The 24,311-nt window shown below is 38.1% G+C and overlaps 1 protein-coding gene across 1 annotated transcript; it reads left to right on the top strand.

Annotated features, from left to right (window-relative positions):
* Positions 1-877: 877 nt before the first annotated feature.
* Positions 878-24,311, top strand: LOC135712145 (acetylcholine receptor subunit alpha-L1-like; the record flags this gene model as incomplete). The annotated part of the gene is made up of 3 exons (XM_065235113.1): positions 878-1,554; positions 23,504-23,548; positions 24,202-24,311. Coding segments are annotated over exons 1-3 (362 nt in total), but the record flags the coding sequence as incomplete, so codon positions are not given.

Here is a 24,311-nt window from a genome sequence, read left to right on the forward strand (position 1 = left end):
TTCTAAGCAGACACACCTAATAATTAAAGAATTAGACAAATTAATTGCCAAATAAAAAATCTAGCCTGTCAATGTGGCCTGAAGTGAAGCTACAGACAGAGGGTTAGTAATGCATTAAAATAGCAGACTACGAGATTCCATTTAATGAAATAGTCAGCTGATATTTCATGAGTTTAACAAACCCTTAAATCCCACAATTCAGAATTGCTTTTAACCTTTGCTCATTTTCTATGTGGTTGGACGCAGGAGACCGTTTTGAAGCATTTAGCCACAACAAATATTTACAGTGCCATACCATCTCAGTCTCCCAGGATGAAGATCAGTGTGGTTTTAAACTTTACCCAAACAAATCACTCACATAAACGAGAAATACCTCTAATCAAATAGAAATTAATATTAAATTTAACAAAGCATGTGAACCCCCGATTATTATTAATGTAAAAGTCATCTGAGATAAATCTCATCATACATGGATTATCATTTTCCTCTTTTATAACGTGTGCCTCATCTAATCTAAAAAAATCTCTGCAAAGTAAATTAACTAACAATGACGTTAGCATTTTTCCGGCAGTACTGATGCTATGCTTGAACGTAAAAACCAGTTAATACACGAAAGCCATTGAGTGGATAAACGTACCACCCATCTGATCCACGCTCCACCACAGGAATGTTTCACAACAGCAGATTCAACGATCCTTCATTCACACTGAACCAAAATTTTGGCGTGGCACATTATCTCTCAGCATCTCTTCTGACGCTCACCTAGTGTCTCCAGAATCTCATTCAGTTTTTACTCCCCGTAAAAAGGTCATGCGCAGTCGGCAGATGTTGTGAACAACGTTCTCTTCGTCCCAGTATCGGACAGCATCCCAGAAGAGTGAGCATCTGGATCCGTGTACTCTGGTGAAGGCGTAATCTTACTCGAACGATATTTTTGCGGCCCACTAGATGCATTGGAAGTCCTTTTTTACATTGTGATGTCAACGCCTCTGTTGGTGTACTGTGGTACCACTACTAAATCGTCACATGAAAAGATGTTGTCGAGAGAGTGCCGTAAGTTTTCGTTAGTTTCATTAATTAGAGAAAGAAAACTGTGCTAAATTCAATTGTGAGTGACGCTGACGCTAATGTTATTAGATATAAGCAGACAAGCGAAGAATAACGGTAGTGATAGCATAGAAAATGCATGGAAAAGTAAACCATCTATTGAGCGCACGAAAATTGCTTTGAAAAAATCGACGCGGCAGTAGATGACAGCTCGGGATGTTATGTTGTGAAAAGTGACAAGCACGAATAAAACAAAAACATTATCAGATTTAAGTGCTTGAAATTACACAACCATTGAAAATGATACGATTAAATTTCATCCTAAGAGTGCTCGTGACGTGTTTCCTTTTGGGAACTTTCATCGACTTTTGTGAAGCAAACCCGGATGCAAAGCGGCTGTATGATGATCTGCTCAGTAACTATAATCGTCTAATACGGCCCGTCAGCAACAACACCGATACGGTGTTGGTCAAGCTAGGATTGAGGTTATCACAGCTGATCGACCTGGTAAGTGAACTGATTATTACGGTAGGCGTCAAATTTCGTTATTATCTATGGAATCAGCAAAGTCCAAACGAAACATGAACATTAACTATATAATATTGTAAATTTTTTTGGGTGTTTTGATAAGTCGACTACTACCAACTAACCAGTACCACACCATCCAGCAGGTGTTATACCGCGATAGTCCTATATCCGGAACTAATCAGATACATTACCCGTGCCCGTGTTTTATTTTTAAATCAGGGAAGCTATAAGAAGTTTCCAAAAGAGCTAACAATTTTAAATCCATGCAATATCAGTTTGTTGAAACTCCACCGCCATGAGCTCCTTAGTTTGCCTCTGCTACGATGTCATGGTGGGTTCCATACCAGTGCTTGCCAAAATGTCGCTACCGGCCCTTCATAGTGTGTGGCCGACTTACGTTCATACAACTTACTTACTTACACTTACGTTCTCAAATTTCGACGATGGACCTCAACATTTGAAATTCAGTTGTGGAGCCACCAAGCACGCATTATACACCGCTTACATCAATTGATGAAGATCTGTAACTTTTGAGTGTTTCAAGCTCAACATTAATTATCAGCTCAGTTGCGTACTTTGAACAGTGCTGTTAATTTTAATAGCATTCGATTGAAGATGAACCAATACAACCAATCTTTTAATTTTGTCGAACCCCTTAACGGAGTCCCTTTATGAAGAGCTTTAAGTGTGGTGGTTTATTTTCTTTTAATTCCGTTATAATTGCTTATCTTTTGACAGATACGCGTATTTCATCTACTACTTGCAGACTTCATCAGTGCCAAGTGGTGTTGAGTACTTGGCACTGATGAAGTCTGCAAGTAGTAGACGAAATACGCGTATCTGTCAAATGATAAGCAATTATAACGGGATTAAAAGGAAGTAAATCATCTCACTCAAAGCTCTTTACAATCCAACCTTGCAATCAATTCTGCGCACCAAGTTTTTTTATGCCTAACATTTGAAGAGCCACTTTCTCAAAAAAAAAACCTCATCGTCACTTTCAATTGAGTTACTCACTATTAATTGGTATACGGCAGTGGAGTACGGAAGAAATTTCCCGAACAGACATGTCCTCCCGATGTTGCATCAATGTCAGGTAATTTAGGTTCAATGTCAACCCTATGTCGGGTCACTGTTAGGTTGATCTTGGTTTTATGTCGGGTCAATTTCTGTTAACATCGAGTTTGGTAGAAGTCAGGTTGGTGTCGGGTGGGCCTAGATTTTTGCCGTTTGTGTATAGGTTACATTCTATTGAATGATATCAAATTTTTCCAACACAACAATGAACTTAACTGTTAACCGGAAGACTTAGCTTAGGAGAAATCCGAATAAACTTTAGGAGAAAGTTGAAATAAGTTTCCTTGAAAAGTTGGAGGAATCTTCCAAGGACAGTTGAAATCTTTAGTTGGGAGTCAGAAGATGCAAGCTAAGTCAGTCAAAGGGACTTCTGAGGAAGAAACATTCAAAAAAATACAGAAGCGTCTTCCATGGGAAGTAAGAACGAAACCGGGAGAAATTGGAAATTAATTTCAACTTGCAGAGCAGGGTTGTTAATCGTTAACATCAGCGTTAACGTTATAAATGGGAATACGCATTTAAGACAGTAACGTAATTAACAATACACTTTCGATTCACGATTGATCAAAAATATCCGGAGAAAGATGGTAGAAACTTTCGGGGAAATATGGAAGATTCTTCCAGAAACTTTTTGCAAAGTCGGATGAAACTTCCGAAAGAAATCATAAGAATCCTTTCGAAGAAGCTAGTCAAAATCTTAATGGTAAGTTGAAAGAAACATCCAGAAGATGTTGGAAAAACCTTCAGAAAGAAACCAGAAGAAGCATCCAGGGGGAATTTGGGGAATCTTCCAGGTAAATAAAAAATATTAAAATGTATTGAAATACACTGGAGTCGCTTTTTACGCGGGTGATACGTCCCGCGTAAAAAAAAAACCGCGTAAATTCCGGAATCCGCGTAAAAAAAACCGCGTAAATTCCGAAATCCGCGTACAAAAAAACCGCGTAAAAAAAGACCGTGTAAGAAAAAACCGCGTAAAAAGCGATATACCACGTCAATTCTAAAATCCGCGTAAAAAAAAACCAAAATCCGCGTAAAAAACCGCGTAAAAAAAAACCGTGAAAAAAAAACCGCGTAAAAAGCGACTCCAGTGTATGTGTTATGCAGATGTTTTAACCCTGTCCTTTGGTTAAGTGAAGGTTAGGGCGCGTTATGCCAGGTTAGTCGAGACAAATTTCATGTGGGAGTAAGTGATGAACATTGTTATGTGCAATTCACTTTGAAAGGTATGTTTCATATTTCATCACATGTGGTTCCAAAGAGCCTAAACGATATGTGGCGCTTGCGAAGATCACTTGAAGATACGATATGAAGGAACATTGATACTAATGGTATAAAACACAAGTAAATTCTTCCAGAAATATGTTAAGATAACATATTGCAAAATGTGTTAATTTTCAGTGAATAAATGTAATGTTGCATTGAAATACTTTGAATAGTGTTAAATTTAAATGTTCCCTTATTTCACAGCCGTTTGAACTATTCTAAACGGCCATCCCGTAGTGGTTATATCACATCATTGCTAATAATGTAGGGTTACGGTATGTAATGTGGGTCTAGTCCTTTCATTCGGCCTATCACGCAAATAAATAATTAATTAAGGAATATTACACAAAAAATTAGGAAAATATTGATCACTGATGATTGATAAATGTGTACCACACACAAATCAATTTATATCACAACATTTCAATACATTTTCAGCTCTCGTAAGTAATAAAACTGGTTGAGAATATCACTCTGTTCGGAGTTTTTAGCCGCCATGACTTCTAAGGTTAAGATGGGAAGGTTGACTGACGATCATCAAATGGCCTGATTATGGCATTTATTGAATGGAATTACCTGATAATACACACTAGACGTAAAACTCACAGTTACTGTTTGAATATTTTATGTTTATTTTAATTGTTTAACAACGTTTTCACAAGTAAATCATGGACCCAACTTTAGGGACACATTTCTTTTCTATGTTCCTAACTTTGGCCCATGAAATTCATTTGACAGCATATAGCAATAAGAGTAACGTCAACAATGTGGTTTGCATTTGGATGATAAGGAACGAACAGGAAGGGAGATTTTTTCTGCCAAATCTGTATAATGAACATCACAATGTTTTGATTTAGATATTCTGCGGTCGAAAGACGATAAGCGAAATTTTTAATTTTTAATTTTTAACTTGAGTGATTTAATGTAGTTTTCGTAAAATTTTCTCTAAGAAATGTTTTGAGGAATGAAGAGTATTAAGTTAACAGTGATAGTGATAAAAAAAAATACATAAGAAAACGTTACCAAGAGCGTTTTTTTTGAGAATCAAAGAGGATAGGACGAAGTTGCATCCATAAATAGACCCAATTTGGGGACAATAGACCGATATTACATACATTTCCCTGGTGAGTTTTTGTCTTAAAAAAAGTAAGTTTTTCAACTTTTTGCGGTTCCTGATAGCAAACGACATGATAAGCATATCTAAGCATACCATTTAGCAGTAGAATATCGTTTGCAGGTAAATTAATTGATGAGTTATGATTAAAAACGTAATCTATGGCTGCATATTAGACCGAGGTTAGGGACGTATACCCTATATATCTATATCTTTTCCGGTACCATGGAGTCGACAAAGTAAAAGTATAAGGAGAGCCGCAAAATGAAGCACATGTGATACGAAAATGGAATGATGCTCGTACTACGGTTTTATAAGACGCAACTAGGATCTCAAGAATATCATACTAAAAATGTGGACGTCAATATATCATGGATCACATCAGAAATGATATGGGAGACTTTCAGGAGCTAGCAGTGATGCAGAGAAGGACAACGAGCTAACAAATAGACACGACAATTAGACAAAAGAGTGAAGAAACAAACATTGCTTATATGTATTAAATACACGCCAGAATAAAAACAAAGTTTTTTTTTATTCTGGTAGTGTGAATCCATTACATGTATGCAATTGATATATCGATGTGTTCATGCGGGGGTTATTGTATATTAAGGCGACCTCAGAATATACGTGTATGAACAGGCATTCTTGGAATGGGTTGTTGGATGTACAGTAGAGCTATCACCTTCCATCGCCAGGGCTAAAGCTGTTTGCATCTATGTATAAAAATAGGTGCAAACAATTTTCTACCATTCACCAGTGATAAATGGATTGTAGACCGAAATCCAGTAGTAGCACACCCCAAGAAAGATTTCAGTTTGGGAAGACCAAATGGATGGAGGTCAGGAAGAGGATCAATGAACTCCATGACTTCGTCAAGGATAAGAGCAACGTCCACAAGGCAAAAAAGGAAATGGTGACGGGCATAAAATCCGCCATGACTGCTGCCGAACGTGAACAGGATGCGCTAAGGACGACATCCGTGACTGCCGAAAGTTGCCGAGGCCAAGGGTAAAGCAGCAGCTGAAACACAGGATACGCCGAAGAGACCTCGACCGAGCGTCGGAGGAGAGGAAAAGGGAAACGCCAGAGGAAGAGGAGTTGAAAAAATTCAAGAACGACAAGGAAGACAACAAGGAGGAAGGATGGCGTACCGTCGAGAAGTCGAAGGAGAAGTGGAAAAAACGGAAGGAAAAAGAAGTGAAGAAGAACAGAAGAAGGAGAAACCCAGGCTTCGTAAGGGCGATGCTCTGATCGTTGAAGCAAACGACAAACGTCGCTTCAAGTGCATGGGTTTCGGTCACCAGGTCATACGACGGGAGAGTTCAAATGCCTAGCATACAAAAAGGCGATGACAGGCCAACAGTAATAAATCTCAATTATTGCGACATTGCTCAGCAACTGTTGTGGCAGTCAACAACAGAAACAAAGCAAAGTGCGACGTTGCAATCATTGCGGAACCGTATCGAGCCCCTCCCGATAACGGTAACTGGGTGGCGGATAGAGCTGGGATGGCTCCATTCAAGAAATGGTTGCGAGCTCATACGAAGGTTTCGTGATGTCCAATAAAGGCACCAGCAGCACTTTTCGCAGAGATGGCCAGGAATCCATTATTGACGTTACTTTCTGCAGTCCGTCGCTAGTGGCAAACATGGATTGGAGAGTGTGCGAAGGATATACCCATAGCGACCATCAGGCGTACGATATGGCATCGGCCAACGGAATACTGTGACAGTACAGAGGACGAGAACTTGTGACCGGAAGTGGAAGACGAAAGCTTTCGACAAGGATCTTTTCGTTGAGGCACTTCGTATGGACAGGAATTCGGCAGACAGAAACGTTAGTGAGAGCATGTGACACGACCATGCCGAGGAAACTGGAGCCAAATAACAGACGGCGTCCAGTCTACTGGTGGAACGTGGCACTTAGCACTCTCCGCGCTAGTTGTCTCAGAGCTAGAAGACGTGTTCAGAGAGCAAGAACGAAAGCAGACAGAGCGGAACGAAGAGGAGTGTATCGAGCGGCCAAGGCCGCACTTAAACTCAAACTGTTTTAAGGAGCTGTGTCGAGACGCTGATGCCAACCCCTGGAGCGACGCATACCAAGTCGAAATGGCGAAGATCAGCGGTCCAACGATGCCCGCTAAAATGTGCCTAGAGAAGCTGAAAGTCATCGTGGAAGGACTTTCCCGAAGCACGACCCAACGACCTGGCCACCTACACTGTACGGAGAAGGAGAGGGAGATAACGTCGAAGTCACCAACGAGAAACTCGTAGCAGTGGCGAAAGGATTGAAGGTGAAGTAAGCTCCCGGTCCGGATGGAATCCCCAACGTAGCGTTGAAAGCGGCGATCCAGGCATCCCCAGACATGTTCAGGATGGTGCTGCAGTTCGGATTCCGGAAAGGGAGATCTACGGTTGATGCAATTCGGACAGTGGTCGAGAGAGCTGAGAAGGCGTCCAAACAGAAGTGGAGAGGAGATCGATATTGCGCCGTGATAACGATCGACGTCAAGAATGTGTTCAACAGAACCAGCTGGCAGGCCATCGCCGAAGCGCTGCATAGAATGAGTGTCCCTGAATACCTGTGCAGGATCCTGAGGAGTTATTTCAAGAACCGGGTTCTGGTCTACTATACAGACATGGGACAGAGATCGATTAGGATCACAGCGGGAGTTCCACAAGGCTCCATCCTTGGTCCCAGCAATAGCAAGAGGCGTCTTCTGGCCTGTGTGCCGTCACCGATACTGAGGTATTCAGGTTCAGCCTGGGTTGCAGCACTGGAAACGAAGCAGAACCAAAGGAAACTGAGCAGTACGTTCCGGATCATGGCCATGCGAGTCGTGAGTGCGTACAGAACCATCTCGTCGCAAGCAGTATGCATTATCGCCGGAATGATGTTTATACGAAATTATATACAGATATCTGTATCAAAATTTTTGATATGGGGATATTGGTTGAAATGTATGGAGAAATAATATTCCTACACACTTTCGTACATAGAACTGCAAAATTTCAGCATACGTAGCTTAAACTATAAGAATCAACTTTGCTGAAGACAGCATCACGATTCAAGCTGGTATTATGGAGATATTCATGTTTGAATTTATACATGCATTTTGTTCGTATATTGCAATAACGTACAGGCAGCTTATGCAACGTATCAACGTAAGATTACCATTAAAAAAATAAAGTTCATATTTTCCACAGGCCAACATCCAGACTCGTGTAGGTGAGATAACCACTCTCTGAATGTTTCAGCTGTTTTTGACGTAATACGGAGTGGTCCTTTTGGTTTGATGTTTGTATATGGAATTTGGTTGAAATTTTCATATACAAAATTCTCATCTACATTAAAAAGCGAATATCTCAATGAAATTAATCGGATTCATAATGCAGTCTTGAGCAAAGTTGTTACTCATTGTTTGAACTAACAATTTTTAAAATCTGAATAAAATCGAGATTAAGGAAACTTTTGTATGATCGATAGAATGTAGGAGTGTCATTTTTTATGTATTTTATCAAAAATCCGCATACAAAATTCAAACTAAAAGCGCCAGCTCATCCTACAATCAAATGAGCTAAAACTTTCAGAGAATGGTTTTCTCACCTAAAGGCACAAATCTATAGGTTCTTCTTCTTCTTCTTCGCATTTCAAGCTTATTGCATATCGCATATTAGCTTATTCCGTGCTCTCAACTTAGTGTTCCAGATGCACTTCCACAGTTATTAATTGAGAGCTTTCGATGCCTGTACCATTTTTGCATTGGTATAATTGTATGGCAAGTCCAATCATACTTCTATGCCCAGGGAAGTCGAGAAATTTTCCAACCCGGAAAATTCCTAGACCGGGACCGGGAATTGAACCCAGCCACCTCCAGCATGGTCTTTCTTTGTAGCTGCGCCTTTACCGACTGAGCTAAGGGAGGCCCCAATCTAGAGGTTGGTCCGTGGAAAATTAGAACTTTTATTTTTATGGGCCAGTCTAATGCAATACATGTTCTGATTCCATCCTACGTAAGGAAAAAATCAAAGCAATGAACATCGCGTAAAAGTAGAATTTAGTGAAGGCCTAAGTGCAGTTTCGTAGCTTCATGTCTCCAGGTTTGACAGATCGTCGCTCGCAGTGGCTTATTCTGGTGTCGGTGGTCGTCGAGTTTTAAGGTTCATAGCATCAACTCGATAATAAGTGATATGAAGGAATCGGCTGCCTAAGACAATCGGTTTTGCTTACTAAGCAGAAAACCGTGGGATCAATTATTATTAAGAAGTTTAAGAATCACATTGTTTGCTCATCTTGTATTTTGTGCAACATGTTGTCGTCGTCATCGTCAGCGTCGAGTTGAAATGTTACAACAAAACTCGATCATAAAAGTGAGTCAGTGGCATGATAGCGACCGTTTTTGCTTACTGGACCATCTGATTGAGGGGAAGCTCCAGGAAAAAAAATCATGTGCGTTTTGATTTTTTCTAACAAGTTTTCTCCTGAGATTCCTGAGAAAAATTCCATGTAAAATTTTTCTTTTATCTTATCATGGAAATAGAGGGACTCTAAACAAAACCTAAAGGTCGATTTTTGCAGCTTTTAGATATCTTTTTCCATTATTTTTAGAAAAATCAAAACCTAATTTTCTTTTGGAGAAGCAAGCCAAACCTACGTGGTTTATGAACAAAATGCTTTTTTACTGCGTAGCTAATCATATTTACTGTCCTGCTCGTGTTTTTTTAGTCAGAGGAGCAGAGTACAGGCAAGCGTCTAGAATGAGCCTCCAAAAGCAGCTTATTTTATAATCTTCTTAAGGAGCTTTTTAAAAGTTTCCGGAGGCAAACCAGCCCCAGGCTGAAAGCCACCTTAATAAAGAAAACTGAACTTAACTTCTTTAAAAGCTTGTACTGTAAAATTTTCTTTTAGAACCTTAATAGCTACGCAGTAAAATAGCATTTTTCTATGGTTTAAGGAGCATTTCAGCGTTTTAATATTACAAAAACCATTTTCTTTTGTTTAAAAAGTGTTGTTGGACGAATAAGCAGCTGATATTAGAAGATGATCTAAAAATAAAACCAACCAAGCTAACATTCGATTGAAATATTGTTGCTTCCGTTTAAATGAACGAGAATGCTGACATTCGTGCTAATTGTTGATGATATTCGCCCCACTACTACTAATCCCGCATGGAAATACGCGCATGTCGACATTGGCATAAGAAATGGAGTGCCTAAGGTGCCTGATCCCATCCAAAATGGCTTAGGCTCCCTTCAGATTTATTGAATATTTATATAATTTAATTTGACGGTATTAGAATCACAACAAAAAACCCAGAGGAGGCCTGGATCCTTCTGGAGAGGGCCAGGCACCCTAAGCACCCACATTACCTACGCCAATGTTTGTCTATCGACAGGTATTAAGTACCCATTCGAGTGAATCTTTCAATGCAAATACAAACTTCCATCTGATAAAAACTTCCCACAGTTCGGGAATTAGCATATGCTTCGGAATCGTTGTATCAATGTTATCTATACCGTGGTCGATACCTGGGACGGGACTTGACAATCGAACTTATCACTTTTCTTGATGTGTTTGATAAATGCCCTTCGAAAATTTGAACGTGGTGTTTGACGAAGTTGATCAATGATGCCCGGTTTGCATTATGTTTTTTTTTCTATTTCATTTTGGAATTGATTCGGAGTTTCAACAAAATAAAAACAAACGTAATCAAACAACAAACAACCGTATTTTCCTTTCGCAAAAATAAACATCTTACAACGCTTTTCACGTAATGGCGCCTGTGCTGTAGTAGTAAACGTGGCTGCCTCTCACTCCAAGGTTCAATCGCAGTTGGCGCCGTTGGATTTTCCTGAGGCAAAAAGTCTCTGATCACGTTAGGAGAGGCAGTAAACCCGTTGGTGCCCGGTCCATGAGCTGATGGGTCTATATGTAGGGTTCAAGTGTGGGAGCTGCCTTCCTCGCATCTGCAGCATTCAAGGGCGTAGCCAGGTTTCGAGCTAGGGAGGGGCGAAAAAAAATTTACTATGGAAAATTTGACCGAATGCCATTTCACCGAACGCCATTTCACCGAAAGCCTTTGTGTTGCTGAGTTTAGAGGAGGGCTGTTAAACCCCCCCCCCCCTCTGGCTATGCCTATGGTAGCATTGGTAATCAGTACGGAAAACAAGATCGACGGAAAACAAATCAAGGGAACAAATCGATTTTTACGTCAACTTTGATTCCGACATCACTGCCATTCAGATTGCGATCCCTTTGTTCTTATTATTGCAAGATTGCAACTGTCAAATCTACGAATAAGAAACACCTTTTTTTTTTCTTTATTGCAAAACTGTCGCAAAGCTGCCGGAAATGGTTTGATCTATTTTTTCTAGCTAAGAAATAAGCGGAAACAATCATTTCGATTTATGTTGCGATTTTTTTTTTCTAGAGCGTTTAAAAAAGTGTACATACTCTATTTGACTCTTGGATGCTACTCACTGATCTATTGTGAAACTGATCCGCTATCTCTGAAACGCCATCCACGGTGTCTCTGCCCGAGTAGCACACTTCCGTTAATAAAAGTTGCAGCAACTATTTTATGACTGAAATAAGTCGTAAAGAAGTTTCTACAATCGATAAATGACAAGCGTGCTACTAGGGTGGTAGGATAACATTATTATAAAAAAATCAATATAACTGAAACACCTATTCTTAGTGCCCCTCTTTCGTTTCAGTCTAGTATCAAAATATTCTATCGGTGGTGATTTTTCCACACATTTTTGGGATTGAAAAGTCGAGAGAGTTAATATTGGACGTGATTTACACTGAAAAATACGAAACAAATAAAAATTGTTCTAGACTCCGTGATATAACATTTTCATACTAGTCTCATATGAAAGGGGTGACTCTAAGCTTAAACAAGGTTTTCTTCCAGAGTCACTATGCATCAGCATACAAAATGGTAATATTTACCAGAACCTTTTATATGCGTGCTATATTTATTGGATAAAGAGCTTGCAAATTAGTGTACAATTTCCTGCATATGTTGTGTCCTTGTGCCAATATATCAAACAATTATTCCATAAATTTTAACATTGACTATCACTACAACGTTTTCGAATAAAAACTAATTAGCGGCACCGGTGGTGTAGTGGTAAGCGTGATTGCCTCTCACCCCAAAAGGCCTGGGTTCAATCTCAGTTGATGGGTCGATAGGAAGGGTCCAGGTGTGAAAGCTGGCTTCCTGGCGTCGGTATAGCATTCATAAATATAAAAGATGAGACGTAAACAAACATGTCATGTAATATTAATTGCTCCGAGACTGAAAAGTTCGTTGCTCGACGAAAAGTACGTTTGAATAAGCTATATTTCGCGTCTGTCATTACTCAAATTTATGACAAAATATACGCTCGTATATGTTACTCTCAGAGCACCTAAATTTACATGATTTTTTTCTAAGAGTCTTGGTACTCAGTACGGAAAATAAAATCGAAAACAAATCAAGGAAAAAAACTACACACTTAGAAATAACTAATTTTACACGCGACGGAATCCATCTTTGACATAAAAGATGAGACATAAACAAACATGTCATGTAATATTAAGTGCTCCGAGACTGAAAAGTTCGTTGCTCGACGAAAAGTACGTTTGATTAAGCTATATTTCACGTCTGCTATGACTCAAATTTGTGTCCAAATTGACGCTCGTATATGTCACTCTCAGAGCACCTAAATTTACATGAATTTTTCTAAGTGTGTAATTGAACGAGATTATCAACTTGCATGAACATAAAAATGAAACCATTGAACCATGGAAAATGGGAAAAGCATTTGTCCGATGCTTAACTGTAGCTTCCACTGCTTTCACTAAAAAGCGACGGCTCTTGCATGTGGCAAAGATCTAAATTGTGTTTCCGCTATGATAGATACGCACAGCAAAAAATAAGGAATTTTACATGACATGTAAATCAAAACCATTTTAAAATTACATGGCTTTAAAATATGTTTTAATTTAATTTTACAATAAAAATCATGGACATAATTAAAACATGATAGAACTCATAAAATTACACGTTTATTCGATTAATTTTCTCTTGCAGTGTAATATCACCACGTGATGTAAAAACTTATCGAACAACATCGGATTTTCAACGATAAAACCTACAAATTTACATGCTCGTGTAAATTTATATCAACAAACATTGAGAAAGCTAATATGGCGGACGGACCGATTATTCAATCAGTTTTCTCTCCGCTCGGTTTGTTTTGTTTTGTGCGCTCAGTTTTTTTTTTTTTTTTGCGCGTCCACAAATAGAAAATGGATGACAGACAAAATATTGATTAAAGCGACTCCACTTTTACTTCGTGCAGAAAATCAAAAATTTGATGTATAGAAAAATAGAAAAACATTCAAATATGCGCTCGTTGTTCCTTTATTCCACGTGGGTGAAAATTCCGCGTACTTGACAATCAGTTCGATTTTATGCAAATTCGTTCAAAAAGCCAAATGCGTGTAATTCTAAATGTCCTGTAGAATTACAAAGTGAGCCCATCTAAAGTCATTCAAGTAAAATTCAAGTGACGTTTAATTTTACATGCATGTAAATTTCAAGTCGTGTAAATTTAAAAACCAATTTAATATTACATGAATATGCATGCTCGTTTTATGTGCATAAAATTCGTGTAAAATTACAAAATAATTTTAACTGTGCGCACTTAGCAATAACTAATTTTACACGTGACGGAATCCATCTGAGACTGTAAGTACGGTTGATTGAGCTGAATTTCGCGTCTGCTATTACTGAATTGTATGTCAAAATTGACGCTCGTGTCAGTCTCAGAGCACCTAAATTTACCAGAATTTTTCTAAGTGTGTAGCCAAAGATATGTTGAAGCGCAAAACGGTAAAACCATGCTGTATCCTTCCTGTTTGAACAGATTAAGTTTTCCTGAGTTTTTTTTTTCTACTACAAATGAAAATCCATCTGGTTGCGTCCATCAGTTGCATTTTCTTTATGCTATCAGATCCACTTATACGGCATTCAACCGTTTCGAATTCAAAGTAAATGCTAGTCCTTGCACTGACTGGTGTCGTTCTTTGCAGCGGACATGTACTGCACTGTACCATAAGTACCCACCAGTAACGTACGGTTTTCTTCATGTGTGATTACTGGCAAGGAACATATATTCATAGATGAATGAGCACACCAGTAATGGACCGAGATTTTACCCAGTTCTTTTTCGATTGTAATTTCCTTTCTCCCTCCGCAGATTAACAGTACTTTCAACTCAATATAGCATCCACTTCTCCTAGCCCGAAGAACGTCATTCGTTGGATGGGATGCTAGGCAAAAGCATCCAATACCATCAGCCATCATCCAAGTGGAACGTAGATATTATCGTTATTTAAATACCGTGATCCGGCAACGGGAAAAGCCACCCAGATTTAAATTTAATTTAAATCTGTCTTCCCTCTCAAATGATATGATCATACATGTAGCTCTGGAGCAGATACCATTCCCATTCTGGTAACTACGAATAGTAATGTGACACTCAACCAGCATCCTCTTAGGTAGAAGAACTGCACGGTACACTAGCTATAAGTATACAGCATGAGCTGTAGGTTTTCTGGATGAGAGTTAAAATATCAAAAATTTTGACTGCTGGTTGTCAAATATTTAAAACTTATCGATGTAGTTTATGAAATTATAAATTATATGTCAATTATGGTATGCAAATATGTTGAAAACAGGTCACCACCATGCAAGGACCAAATACGAAATAGTAGTAATAATCCTTTACACGGTTTTTTGAGAGAAAACATTATTATAAAAAAAATAAGTAACGCTAAAACACCCACCAAACGAAAAGTGAGCTGCTCCTTTTTCATGTGATGATAGCGTTGAAATTTTTTATCTATTTAGAGCATTTTCTATGATTATTATTTCAAATATTTTAGTGTAAATCATATTCAAACACTATTTTATGCAAGCTTCTAAAGGCTCATTTCACAAAAAATACGATTATTCGGATTTATGATATTATTAGATATTATGCCGCGGATACACTTGGATGAAAAACTATAAGCATGATCATTATTTGTATTATAATTATGAGCACTACTATACAAAAACTATACAAGAGTGACCATGGATGTGCTCATAATTTATTATACAAATAATGGTCATGTTCATAGTTTGTCATACAAGTGTATCCACGGCATTACTATGATAATTTATATTTTTAAATATGGAAACTAACACGTTTGTCAAATGTCTACTACAAACAAAGCTTACGTTTTGCGTTTGAAATTTGAATCGAGCTTACTATCTCTAAATATCCATGAGGGTATGGGAGTTTCTCGTTGCACCTCAACAATGCTCTTAGTGAGCATGATTGACCGCCCACGGTTGCTACTCTGTTATTGCCAGACCAGCTGTAATTGGGTTCTTTAATTTTGAAAAATGTAACGTTTTTTATACATCATCTGAAAGAGCTTCGTTTTCTGAGTACAGCGATATTTTTTTCGAACACACACACTTTCATCTCGATTTTTAAATCAAGATTTAAAGCAAAATAATAACTTCACTGTTTGACACTAAACTAACAAACTAACAGCTCGCTCCCATACAAAGTGACACAGAGGGGCGCTTATAAGGTGATTTTTGCAAATGTAATCGTGCTTATTTAAAATAGTTCCAGTGTACCAAAATTGATGAAATTTTGGGTTTGGGTTCCATTTTTAATGCAGATTACGATTATGCATCTACCTCAATACGCTTAAAGAACCCAATTACACTAGCAATCATCCTCAATGTGTAAAAACTGGTGATCTAAAACTAGGCAATACCAGCGCCGGCCGCGCCCAAACACAGTTCAAGAAAGGAAGGGTAGGAATGTGTTGACGTGACACTCGCTTTGATGGAAGCCGAGAACACCTCTGCACTTCCACGAGGAATCACTAGGATATTGGGTAATAGGGTTGGGTCTGCAGAAGGGTTCGTTTTGGTAAACGATAAGCTGAATTGATGTCCTAACAATTATATAACGCGAAGTAGCTTGGGATTGAACCCACGGTCTTCTGCTCAGTAAGCAAAAACGTTTGCCACTAGGCAGACGAGCTCCTTTTTAATCATCGACTTGCTGTTATTACCATGTAGTCATGTTAACAAATAAAACGATTGACGAATCTTGAATGTGGATGGGCTTGAGATTAGACTCATGATGTTCTGCTCAGTAAGCAAAACCGGTTGTTCTAAGGCCACCGAGCCCCTCATATCACACTAAAGCGTTACTCAAGTTTTTATAACTATTCAAACCCGGCACCGACGACAACGAAAAGTTTTACAAAATACACGATAAACAAGCGATTTTACCATACATTTTCAATATGAACCGCGTTTTTCTGCTCAGTAAGCAAGCCACTGCAACCGACGATCTTTGAAATCCTTAAACTAAAAGCTACGAAAGAGGCCTTCATTAAGATCCTCTTTCACGCGACGTTAAATGTTTCGATTTTCTCTTTACGCATGGTTCAGGCAATCATAACAAGCTATGACCGATGTGACGATTGTTTAAAACCTGGTTAAACAAGCTATTCAAATGAAATTACGTTCTCGAATTTCACTTGGCATGTAATGAACAATGTGAATGGTTAATTTTAAATATACTAACGGTACTGCCTACGACTACGACGGCGATTACGACAGCGACTACGACGGCGCCTACGACGGCGCCTACGACAACGACAACAGCGAATTCGATCTTACCATTTGTCTAGGATAAACACCTTTGCTCGGCTGCCGGCACCTCCACTGGTTCTTCATGTCCGCTATCTGTCACTGCACTATCGGCAAAAATGGGTCCAAAATTACCCAAAATTCAATATCTCAACAGCACGCTGAATTCCAGCCATGACTAACAACTTTTCCGAAGGAAAAACGTCCGGGGAATCGATTGCACGTGGTCTCATAGACCGGAGAGCCTTGTAGGTATGTGTTTTGGACCATTTTACCCCATTTTCCCCTACTTTTTGGAGGAAATGTTTTTTCGCAGCTCTGTTTTTCGTAAAACATAAGCACTTTATGCATGGTTTTAGAATACTATGTCTTTAAACAACAGTTCATGAGATATTAGGGGAATACGGGGTACACTTTATAGGGTAGTAAGAGGTAAAAGTGAAAATACAATCAATGTTTTTTTTTAAACAAAATCCGTTTTTTTTTTAATATCATATTTTTTTCTTAAAAATACTTTTAATTAACTTTCATTTGGTATTTTGAGTTCCATCATCGACCAAACAGTTCAAAAGTTATAATTTTTTGAAAAAAACCGAAAAAAAAAATTTTTTTTTACCGCTCTAATATATAAATAGTCACCCTCAAAATAAAAAATACGGGTCTAAAATGTTGCGATAAGGAACAAAACTACAAATTTTTACAAAATTCTGAGAACCACTATATCGTTTTGCTGTATGCAGACAAAAAAAGTGAAAACTCATTTTTTAAACAGATAGCAGTAAATTAAAACTTATTTAACCCCAATTAACCTTAAAATTTCGAAAAAAAAATTTCATTATTGCAGGCAACCTTTGGGGTCATTCAAACAATCGCAACATTCAACATTTTTATGAATTAAAATAAATTTAGCGAGGGTTCACTTTTACCCCTTACTCCCCTATAAAGTGTACCCCGTATTCCCCTAATATCTCATGAGCTGTTGTTAAAGACATAGTATTCTAAAACCATGTATAAAGTGCTTACGTTTTACGAAAAATAGAGCTGTGAAAAAACATTTCCTCCAAAAAGTAGGGGGAAATGGGGTAAAATGGTCCAAAACACATACCTACAAGGTTCTCCGGTCTATGGAAACACGTGCAATCGATTTCCCGGACGATTTCCCTTCGGAAAAGTCGCTTTTCATGGCTGGAATTCAGCGTGCTGTTGAGATATTGAATTTTGGGTAATTTTGGACCCATTTTTGCCCATAGTGCACTGTTTGGAAAATGTCTAATAGCAATTACCTTTGTTGTAATACTTCCTGTATTGCCATGGTCATCTGAGAGGAGGGTTGCATCTAGTGCTTTCCCCAGGAACCGTTCACGGCCGCCAGCTACTGCCCGTCCAGTCTTGGGCGTATCCAGCGAGGCAACCTTCAGATTACTTACAATCTCCGACACTCAATGCAAATCGCAAGCACACTTACGCTAGTTACAAAAAAAAACACACCCGTGCAAAGAAACGGATCAAATAAACGTCACTCTCGCGAAAGCACACCCGTCGTCGTCGAACGGCAAAAAAAAAGAATCAGTGGGCAATTTTGTGAAACGGATTTCCAAAATCAACCGGGAATGCACGAATTTCACCACACCCAACTACGAAACACGTTCAGAAGCACTTTTGTAACACTTTCGTTCGAAAACAATTTTTTTTTTTTCAAAAATAGTTGCGAGTGAACCAACATTATCACCGCGTAAATAAACTAAAATTAAAATTATCGCTCGCGATGCCACAAATTTCTGGACAGGAAGAAAAAATCAAACAACGCAGATAGCGTCAAATCTTCTGTTACCACCTCAACAATGCTCTTAGTGTGCTATTAACTGTCAACGGCAGCAGCTGTGTTTACAGTGTGGATCATGCGATAGTCTGTTTATTCGATAGCACCTTTGTTGTGGTGCTTGTTCATTGTCTGCAGCTTGTTCGCTTTTGTCGTTGCAGTTGGAAGTAAACAACCGGAGACGTCCGTGAAAATAACGTTCACGATCAAATTCAGCATTGCAAAAGAAAGTGCGAAACCGACTATTGGTGCAATTGCCAATTTCATGAAAGCACTAGATGCGGTGATGCGGATTCTGTTCAGATAGTAGCTACTTGCCGAATTGCTCAGGAGAAAACCACTTCTAGTGGTGGTGCTGGAGAAATACGGTAATGTGAAACGTGTCATTCGGGAGAAATTCCCTGCGGACATGGACCTTGACATGTACACAGGTGTCTTCAATAGATAAGGCAATATATTCAATCAAGAGAGCAAAAAAATGTGTTTCTTTTAAAAATTTATTGGCATCGAAAGCGGAAGGACTGGAACAACGGAACGAAGATCAGAGCAGTTGTAGTACGTATTGGTTAAGTTATAAATGGATCAACCAATGCATGGATAATAAAAAACACAGAAGAAACAACCGATGCTCAGAAACAGCAGCCACTAATTTACAAGCATCGAAATGACACGTATTGCTTTTACAAATTTTGAATGGGTTAAAGTAAGCTGTTAGTTGTAATCTCACCACTACTGACAGCATGGCGTCAAAAGTTATTCAATAGAAAATATAAATAGAGATTTGAACCTTTTTTCAAAAACATCAATTTTAGAAGCAAACACAGAAAAAGATACTTGGTAAGCCAGTTCAGTAAAAAATATAAGCTACCACTTGTTCATAATATTTATTTCATTAAAGGTTCTAACTTCGAAAATATAAAAAAAAAAATCGGTAGTGGTACCGGTAGTGTAGTAGTAAGCGTGATTACCTCTCACCCCAGCAGGCCTGGGTTCAATCCCAGTCGGCGCCGCCGGGATATTCTGAGGCATAACCTCTCTACCCTTAAAAAAATCAAATAAAATTACAATGATTTCCATTGTCCTTGTAACCATGATATTTACTGTCAAAACATTGGACATTTTTTTCCATTACCATAAAATCACAACAAAATTCATGGTTCACAACAATGAAAATCATGGTATTTGACAAATTTACAGTAAAAAAGGGGGGTTGTTAAGCATCTTAACAATATAAAAAAGTGATTTTTTCAAACAAATTTGATCTCATCACACTAATTTTCGTTGTTTGAGCATTGTATCGTTAAAAATCGAAATCTATTTTTTCTTCCGTACAATAATTTAACAATAAATTTTAATGTACTCAAAATTCAACAATAAAAATCATTGTAATTTCGTTGTTTTATTATAATTATTTTTTTTCGGGTAATCACGGAGGGAAGCAAGGCCGTTGGTCTCCAGTTCATGAGTTTATGCTCCCTGGCGTTGCACACTGGGGCAGATCAGTGATTTTCTCGGAAAAAATTAATAACTTTTGAACAAAGCATCCAATCAGAATACTGTCTTCGGTAAAGTTGTTTGTATTAGTTAAGCGCTTTTTTTGAATAAATTAATTAGTTCGCAACTTGGTCGTAGAGATGGCGCGCGAATCTAACTTTTGAATAAAGCATCCTAGACGTATGGTGTTTTCAACAAAGTTTTTTATCTATTAAAATGAAGGAAAGTTGCAGAAGACATAAAACTTCCATAACCTTTAGTTTCGGAGATATAGGGTGTATTGAAAAATATGATGCCAAAATTCTTATTTGTAATGTTTTTGTATATTTTCATATGTTTGCTCTGGTTTCTGCATTTATTCCAACGAAAACAAACTAGGTGCGAATTTTCATTGAACTATTTGTGGAATTTATAGTGGTTTTAGTGAAATATTCTCGAAAAACATTATATTTTGCCTCTATTTTAGGTGGGTGGGATTCTCGAAAGGGCAGCTAAGGGCAGCTGGACTTTGTCTCTTTTGCTAGCTCATGTCATTGTCTAACATATACCAGAAAACTGCAGACATGATATTCGATGATTTTTTTAAATTTCACTTTAGGTATACCGATATAAACATCCTTTACATTGAAATGAACTGTTTCACATAATGAAAAACATTATATAAATTTTTGACATGTCACCATTTTTAAATACTGTGCTGAATTTTGAGATTGTTTACTTATTATGAGCTGCCAGCGAACCAGGGGCCTGGCTGGCGGCCATGTTTTTGGTACTATCATCTGCTTTTGACTCTCTGCTTACTACACGATTATCCGTCCCTTTCCACCATGTATACGTAATCAGCTGCATTACCCAGGTAAAGTTGTATATGTGACATCATCGTACAAGCTGTGTGCTGCCGTGCCAACGTGATCGTGTACAACGTACAATTATCGATTACTTTTTCGAAGAGACGTATCAGCTTTTGTAAACAATGCATTTGATCGTCGGTTTGGTGTAACTGGTAGCTCATTCACGCATACTAACACCACTATCATGCAGGAGAAACTTTCCCCTATCTGATGGTAGTGTTAATATACGTGAGCGAGCTACCAGTTGCGCCAAACCGACGATCAAATGCATTGTTTACAAAGCTGATACATCTCTTCGAAAAAGTAATCGAGAATTATTAATGTGCGTCAATGTTTCAGTAGTTGGTATCCATAAGAGTAAATTTTTTTCTCGTCTCAGTTCAGCAATCAATTTCCGGTGTTGAGCAATAATCCACAAAGTTGCTATAATGGATTCACCTTCAATGTAAATTTTCAACAGTTGTTTATTCTATGCCATATGCTCAACATGCATTTCGTTTAGTGGTGTCTCAAAATTAATTTTAGTAAAGATAATAGATCACACAAGCACATCAAACTATTTTTACAACCAGATCCATTAATTACAAGTCTGCGAAAAAGACCGAAGAAAAATTCAGCCCAATTAATAAAAAAAAAATAGCGAGGTATTGACATTATTACAAGCATAACAAATAGTGACAATTAAGGATAACTGATTTCTAAATACTTCAACTTAAGTGATAGTTTAATCTTTAAACCATTACTGCTTCTGCAATTTAAAAAGTTTAACGAATAAAGATTATACATAACTGACAGGTTTCCTTATTAGTAGAGATACTTGTAACGGTTTACAAAAGGTGAAATTAAAAAAAATCATCGAATATCATGTCTTCAGTTTTCTGGTATATTTTAGACAATGACATGTGCTAGCAAAAGAGACAAAGTCCAGCTGCCCTTAGCTGCCCCTACGAGAATCCCACTTACCTAAAATAGAGGCAAAATATAATGTTTTTCGAGAATATTTCCCTAAAACCACTATAAATTCCACAAATAGTGCAATGAAAATTTGCACCTAGTTTGTTTTCGTTGGAATAAATGCAGAAACCAGAGCAAACATATGAAAATATACAAAAAAAAATACAAATAAGAATTTTGGCATCATATTTTTTAATACACCCTATATCTCCGAAACTAAAGGTTATGGAAGTTTTATGCCTTCTGCAACTTTCCTTTATTTTAATAGATAAAAAACTTTGTTGAAAACACCATTCGTCTAGGATGCTTTATTCAAAAGTTAGATTCGCGCGCCATCTCTACGACCAAGTTGCGAACCAATTAATTTATTCAAAAGAAGCGCTTAACTAATACAAACAACTTTACCGAAGACAGTATTCTGATTGGATGCTTTGTTCAAAAGTTATTAATTTTTTCCGAGAAAATCACTGATCTGCCCCAGTGTGCGTTGGTAGCATTGGTGCTCAGTACGGAAAAGAATATGGACGGAAAACAAATCAAGGAAAAAAATCGGGTTCCTGCATACAAAATAGATAAATAGCGACATCTGTTGCGAAAATCATTCAAGGTTAATCTATTGTATATCATACGGAGAAACAGCAGATAGTGTAAGAAGAGAAGGCCAAGCGAGTGGCACTGATAAGCCAGGCCGTCTTAACTACTTTTGGGGCTCTTCGTTTATTGGGGTGCCCTTATGATTTGAATATTGGCTGAAAGTCTCCTTAATAAAGATAACTAACTAACTAACTGATATCAATTTTATAATTCTAGCACACATTAATTAAAAATAGGTACCGTAAAACGGGGTGAAGTTGTTCATTGAGGTGGAGTTAATCACTACACCGGCCAATTTTGTTTTTCAAAAATTCTTTGTCATGATATTGTTATAAGATAATTTGTTTTGTATTTCATTAGGTAGTTTGAGATAGTATATTTGAAACGTTTCCCCGATGCATTTTACGAAATGATGCATTTTACCACCCTAAATTTACAATGTTCCGCATGTTATAAAATATGGTACTTTTAGTTGTTCCCAAACATCCTATCAGCATCAATATTTATTCTGGTGCTGTGATTGGTGAAATAACTTATTTGACTTAATTTTAGGGCGCTGAATCTGAAAACTGTATCCAGATTTCGAATCAAAAACATGATTATACACTGGAGTCGCTTTTTACGCGGAGGATACGTGCCGCGTAAAAAAAACCACGAAAATTCTGAAATCCGCGTAAAAAAACCGCGTAAACTCCGAAATCCGCGTAAAAAAAACGTGTAAAAAAACCGCGTGAAAATCGACTCCAGTGTATAACAATAAACCGCGTAGATTCTGAAATCCGCGTAAAAAAACCGCGTAAATTCCGAAATCCGCGTAATGTGTATCTAGAACACTAGGTTAAGAGCCGGAATAAACGCTCGCAAAAGAATCGTAAAAAACCTCGAAAAAAAATAAGAAGAAGAAAAATTGTGAAATCATGGCTACAAACATAAATCAGAAACAGATATAAACTTTCCATATGAAACCCAAACGAAACTAAAATGAAAATATCAAGCAAATTATTTGTAACGATACCATTATTTTTGCTTTATTTCAGAATCTAAAAGACCAGATCTTGACCACCAATATTTGGCTGGAGCATGTAAGTATGTTCATGTTGTGATTGGTATACACAAAGAGTTCTTAAACTTTGAAGCTCATGTTCCTACTTCCTCGACGTACGTACGTATATTTCACTTATCTAGATGCAAATCGATAGGTCACACGACATGTTTTCGACCAACACCAAACAACACTACCAACTATTTTTGATACCCAGTTCCTGTTACCCTTTCCACCTGGTTACATGTTTTGTTTGCATAAAAATCAAGCCAGACATGCAGCATCCCGATGTGCCATGCAATCTCCTTTGTCCTCCGTAATTTATGTCATGTTTATGTTCGTACCCCATCCCTTCCCGGATCTTTCATCCCAGTTCAAGTGTGGACCGAGTGCGGGTGGAGCTTGCGTTCGCCTCTGTTCACAGCTGGCTTGGCCGATGAGGCCAACAAATGACCAGCAGACCACACAGCCATGCTAGTGTGTGAACATTCCAAAACCACCACCGCCACCACCCATCACTGTTGCCAACAACGGCACAACGACAACATCACACGGAAAAAGACTAGACCGCAATGTTGAAAATTTCCTCTAACGGCAGCGTGTGTGTGTGTATGTGTGTGTGTATGTGTGTGTGTATGTGTGTATACCTATGATGTGTCCCTCTGTCTTTTTTCTTCTGTGGCCTCTTTGCAGGAGTGGCAGGATCATAAATTTAAATGGGATCCTGCAGAGTACGGCGGTGTGACAGAGCTGTACGTGCCGTCCGAACACATCTGGCTACCGGATATCGTACTTTACAACAA

The sequence above is a fragment of the Ochlerotatus camptorhynchus genome, unplaced genomic scaffold (assembly GCF_037179485.1).
Source record: "Ochlerotatus camptorhynchus isolate MF236.1 unplaced genomic scaffold, CSIRO-AGI_Acam_v1.1 ptg000458l, whole genome shotgun sequence".
In the NCBI taxonomy this organism is placed as follows: domain Eukaryota; kingdom Metazoa; phylum Arthropoda; class Insecta; order Diptera; family Culicidae; genus Ochlerotatus; species Ochlerotatus camptorhynchus.